The 6,000-nt window shown below is 44.6% G+C and overlaps 1 protein-coding gene across 1 annotated transcript in view; it reads left to right on the top strand.

Annotated features, from left to right (window-relative positions):
* Positions 1–220: 220 nt before the first annotated feature.
* The window catches only part of LOC134984216 (oocyte zinc finger protein XlCOF6-like), a 196,217-nt gene continuing 190,437 nt past the window's right edge, over positions 221–6,000 (top strand). Inside the window, exon 1 of the mRNA XM_063949846.1 lies at positions 221–414. Within this exon, the coding sequence (XP_063805916.1) occupies positions 321–414 (94 nt within the window). The 5' untranslated portion in view covers positions 221–320. The remainder of the gene's footprint in view (positions 415–6,000) is intronic.

Here is a 6,000-nt window from a genome sequence, read left to right as displayed (position 1 = left end):
CAGAGGGAGAAGAAGAGACGTATGTGACTGATATAAAGACAGAAGATATAGAGGGAGAAGAAGAGACGTATGTGACTGATATAAAGGCAGAAGATATAGAGGGAGAAGAAGAGACGTATGTGACTGATATAAAGGCAGAAGATATAGAGGGAGAAGAAGAGACGTATGTGACTGATATAAAGGCAGAAGATATAGAGGGAGAAGAAGAGACGTATGTGACTGATATAAAGGCAGAAGATATAGAGGGAGAAGAAGAGACGTATGTGACTGATATAAAGGCAGAAGATATAGAGGGAGAAGATGAGACATATGTGACTGATATGAAGGCAGAAGATACAGAGGGAGAAGAAGAGACGTATGTGAGGGGTGATCAGCAGTGTAAGGAGGAGGAGATCCCTACAGATATCAGCACAGGTGAGTAATAAACACTTATTACAGAAGTCACATATTCTCATTGCTCAGTCACTACAGCAATCTCTTATCCTACACCCTCCTCCGCCATCAGCCCTGTTCTCAGTTGGGTGTTTATAACACAGGGCTATCCATGACAAATATCACATATAGAGAGTTATTACACACAACACTATAATGTTATTAAAAGTAACAAGCAGAATTTTATTATTAGTGATTATATATAAATGTGTATATATGTATGTATATAATATAATTAGTATTGTTTTTTGTGGAGTGCCTAATTTATATGCATTTTGTTAGATGATGCAGGTATGAAATATTTCCTGCTATACAGTAGACCTGAGCTCACCAAATACAATTCGTATAAGGGGGGTCATTCCGAGTTGTTCGCTCGGTAAATTTCTTCGCATCGCAGCGATTTTCCGCTTAGTGCGCATGCGCAATGTCCGCAGTGCGACTGCGCTAAGTAAATTTGCTGTGCAGTTAGGATTTTTACTCATGGCTTTTTCATCGTTCTGGTGATCGTAATGTGATTGACAGGAAGTGGGTGTTACTGGGCGGAAACTGGCCGTTTTATGGGTGTGTGTGAAAATACGGTACCGTTTCTGGAAAAACGCGGGAGTGTCTGGGCGAACGCTGGGTGTGTTTGTGACGTCAAACCAGGAATGACAAGCACTGAACTGATCGCAGATGCCGAGTAAGTCTGGAGCTACTCTGAAACTGCTAAGAGAGGTCTAATCGCAATATTGCGAATACGTCGTTCGCAATTTTAAGAAGCTAAGATTCACTCCCAGTAGGCGGCGGCTTAGCGTGAGTAAATCTGCTAAAATCAGCTTGCGAGCGAACAACTCGGAATGACCCCCAAGATTCAGAAATAAAATGAAATTTGAATCTAGAACTTCAAGTAAAACAGATTAAAAGCTTATCACAAGTACATATCTGTATAATCATAAGACAAGCGTTTTTCATTTGTTGTCACCCTTGCATGGGTGGGCTTGTTCTTATCCACTGCCAAATCACTCTAAATACAAATTGCGTATCATCCAACGCGTTTCGTCAATAGTGACTTCTTCAGGGGTGTTTTCTGTTAAAGGCTTTATCCTCAAATACCAGTTGTGTAGACTTGAAATAATTGTGTAACCTTCAGACGGTAATTGTGGACTTGTTCATGAGGAACACATTCCTAATTACTTGTGAATAATAGTTCCTGCTCTGTGCAGTTCTGAAGTTATGACTTTAGGGAATGTAATGGTCAGATCCAATATTGCTCAATCTAAGGTCTCCCAGTAGCCTTACTACATACATAAATGTGTCTTGCATTACTATTTTAACTAACAATAATAAACAGTGCCGATTTAGTTCATGTATTGCTCAATGTATTTAAGCCTGCAGCCCCCGTCAAGGAACCCCACTATACTGCAGGTCCTACTCTATTGCTCAAAATAATTACAATAAAAACAGCTATCACATTAGTGTTAAATTTTAGGTTTGCTCTCAGCGGCAGAACAGTGGCCGAAAGGCTTGGATAGGTTTTCAGAGCACCAGTCTGATGTACCACATCTCACGTGGCCCTCCAATTCACCAGATCTGGGACTGTTTGGCTGAGTCTGGCATAGCACTGTTTGTGCAGTTCCTGATGCGTTTGGAACGATTGGTGGTTGCTAGGCGCCCTAAATGCCTGTGGTCCCGATTTGTCATGATCTACTTTCGGCCACTGTTCCGCCGCTGAGATTCTTGGTGTCCATGCTTCTTCCACTGTAGATGGATACTACTCACTGTCTACAAGGGATCACCAAAAAACAAATGCCGGTGTCGGACAAAACCAATGGCTCCCTTTTGCCAGTCGCATCACGTGCACGACCCATGGTTCCATCTGAAAAAGAAACAATATCTCAACAAATTTGCATTGTATCAATACCTCCATAGGTGTGCACAGGGGGGGTGCCTGGTGCGCACAGGCACCCCCTAATATTTGGCATCCCGATCTCACATGCCTGATGCAGCGATCGCCGAACAGGCTGATTACTGTCCCCTCTGCGCTGCACCCTGTCAGGACTGCATTACTGACCGGATGCTTGGGTTAATCAAGGGTGCCACTGCCACGGCTTTCAAACTCCCGGCTCCACCTCCATGTACAAAAACAGCGTGATGTGATGTGATTACATCATGCTGCTCGCACGCCCACCCGCCACATGCCCACTTCTCTCCTTCTATGCTATGCCAACGCCAGCCACTGATGAGGATCAGCATGCAGCCAGCGTTCCTCTTAGGAAGACAAATTCAATACTGGCAGGCGGTCAGGGGAAAGAGAGGGGGAGCCAGACCAGGCTGAGGAGGAGCAGTGTAATTGCAGTGAGTGGCATCAGGGGTGTTTGCTTCGTGCACACCACAACATCTGACAATGTATCTGCTTTATTAGGATTGGTACAAGGGTGGATATTTTATATTGCGTTGACCGTCAATAGATGGTGCTAGACACGCCCAAAAGGCTAGACACACCCCTCCGACGGTGCACCCCCTAATAAAATGTGCTCGTCCACGTGACCTATAGTAACCAATGGGGACAAAAGTATCAAGTAACCTGCCAACAAAACAGTGTAACAACACCGATCAAATTCTATCCTCTTAGACAGGATCCACAGGTTATCCACAGGATAACATTGGGATATGATGACGTGACAGCGGATTTGCAACAAACGGTCAAAGCTTTCGGCCTCCCAGTATGCAACGGGCCTGTCCATATATCTCTGCCTCCTGGCTCAGGCAAATCAGTTTTTCCCCGGCTGGTTCCACAGGTTATCCACAGGATAACATTGGGATATGCCGGAGGGACAGCGGAAATAGCACCAAACAGTCACGAGCTTTCCGGCCTCCCAGGATGCATCGGGGCTCTTGCATATAATCCCGCCCACTGACTCAGTCAAATCAGTTTTTTGTTTGTTGCGGCAGGAGCCGGACCATGGTCACAGGGCTGCTGTTAGGGCAGCCCTAAGCTTTTATTATTTTATTTTTATAGTCTGTTTTGAGTGATCTTTCTTAACAGCGTCTTAAACGCATACTAGAAAGAGTCGCTCCAACAACTCCCCACCGGGTCGCAACAATGCTTACCTTTGCGGTACAGTGCTGTCTCGGCGGGCGTCTGTGACTGATGTTCTATCAGGTCCAGCAGATGTTACCAGGCTGTGGCCGGACCATGGGGAGAAGGTAAGGCATCGGTTTCCTTTTACTAGGGGTTTCCAGACACAGCCGCACTGTATTGGAGGAGACTACAAATAGTGGTTGATGCGCCACCACTCTTAAGTGCAACAGCGCTACGCGTTTGGGACCATAGGCGCCAGGACTAGGTTGAGGCTGCGATCCCTAGGGTTGATGTAAGCAGGGGGGAGTCAGACGTTCTCCTGGTCGCCCCTCCCCCCAGTTCATGACCAGTTTCCGTGCGTCTCCCGTCCATGAACTGATGGCCTCACTTCCGTCTCAGATGCTACAACGAGGGTACTCGGTCGCAGCTTGGGCCGCTGCAATGGTGTACACTAGAGTTTCTGCCTAGACCGGGTCGCACACAGGAGCGTCTGCATACACTTATCGTTCACTGAGCGTCTGTGTCCGTTATTGAGCGTCTGTGTCTCTCATCAGTTACCGGAGCGGCAGTGTACACTAGTATCGTCTATATCTACTCAGCGTCTTTCGAGCGTATTGATCGATCATGGAAGTGGGGTGAGTCTCCCTGTATCCCACTCTACTGAGTAAGGGTTATACAGTACTAAAATTCCTTCTACTTGTTAGTATGAATTGTTAATTTTGGTACATATTGCATATGAGGCCTGTACAGTACTGTTGTTTTCTACAAAAATGGCTGAAAAACTTGTTATAATAGCTGTTAAAACATAAATACAGTAATTGTACTCCTACTTACTTGTAAAGTAATTGTTTGTGGTTGATTATATTCTCATATGACTATGTTTAATATTTAACATGTGACTGACTGCTAGTATGATTGCTGACTTTTATATGTTGTCAGTTTTATTCTGAACCTCAATTCAGGTGCACGGTTGTGGTCAGATTGATTTCACTTCTATATATTTATATATATATCTATATCTATATATATGTGTGTGTGTGTGTGTGTGTGATTCTCAGTCACAAATTGTGTAGTTGGTAAACACGGAAAAATTGACTATGTCTGTGAGCGGCAAAAGTTATGAGGATACCTTATCAGGCACTCCTACATCCTTAACATGTTTATCTTGTAAAATGGGGATTTTAGAAGGAATGGAACAGGTTATTACTTATGATGAGTTATGTACAAACTGTTATGCATATTGGCAAAGTAAAAAGCAGGCTCCGGTTCAACAACCAGTAGAGCCATCATGGAGTATGTTCGCGCAAACCTTGTCTGCAATATTGGACAGATTAACTCCTGCAGTTCCACCCCAGGGAATAGGTTACACTATTAACCCATACATGCAGCTCCCTCCTTATGATTTGGTTCCAGTAGCTTCTACAAGTAGCCAGGCTGTTAGGACCAGGGTAGATACATCCATGTTGCAGACTACACAAGATGTTACAACAGATGAGGATACAGTGTATTCTAATACCCCATATGATGATCAGTCGCAGGGTTTTAGCTCAGAGGATATAGCTGAGCTTATTGATGCAATGAAGGCTATTCTCTCTTTGGAGGAATCAGCCAAGACAGTGTAAAAATCTAAAGCACCTGTGTTTAAACGAACAAAGACAGTTAGGACTGAAATTCCAGTATCAGAAGATCTGACGGAAATGATGGAAGAATCTTGGGCACCGCCTGGTAAAAAATACAAGATTCCGAAAAAATGGGATTCTTATTATCCTTTTCCAGCTGCGGATTGTTCAAAAAGAGAAGTTCCTCCTAAAGTAGATGCACATGTAGTGCGACTTGTGCGTAAATCTATTTTACCATTGCCGTCTACCTCACTGACTGATGTTACAGATAGAAGAATAGATGGTTTATTGAAAAATATTTTTTTCTCTCTCGGGGGCTGTAGTAAGGCCAGCTATGGCTTCAGCCTGGATGACGAGAGCGATGGTAGAATGGGCGGAGAAACTAGAAAAAGGCCTCTCCCCTTCCACAGGGGAGGCGGAATCTCTTTTAGGCCGTATAAAATAAGCTGCGCAATATTTGGAAGAAGCAGCAATTGATATGGGTACAATTGCTTGTAAAGCATCATCCTTGACAGTAGCTGCTCGCAGAGCAGTTTGGCTACGTACTTGGAAAGGGGACGCAGAATCCAAGAAGGTTCTGGAAGCTCTGCCTTTCGCTGGTGATATTCTGTTTGGAAAACCATTGACAGATATTCTAGAATCGGAAGCTGAATCCAAGAAGGTCAGATTTCCGGCTAGTTATAACCCTAAGACTAGGGGTTCGAAATTTCGGCCATTTCGATGGCAAGGCATAGCAAAAGGGAAAGAAGAACCTAAGCAACGCCAGTTCAATAAGTCAACTAGGGATAGGAAGCAATGGGCCAATAGACGGCCGGCTCCAAGCTAGAACAGAAGCCATCAGTCTGAGGGTACGGGCCTCCGCCTGGAGGTTTCCAGGGTTGGGGGCCG

The sequence above is a fragment of the Pseudophryne corroboree genome, assembly GCF_028390025.1.
Source record: "Pseudophryne corroboree isolate aPseCor3 chromosome 3 unlocalized genomic scaffold, aPseCor3.hap2 SUPER_3_unloc_40, whole genome shotgun sequence".
In the NCBI taxonomy this organism is placed as follows: Eukaryota; Metazoa; Chordata; class Amphibia; order Anura; family Myobatrachidae; genus Pseudophryne; species Pseudophryne corroboree.
The sequence above is the reverse complement of the archived record's forward strand: the minus strand, read 5'-3'. Positions and strand labels throughout refer to the sequence as shown.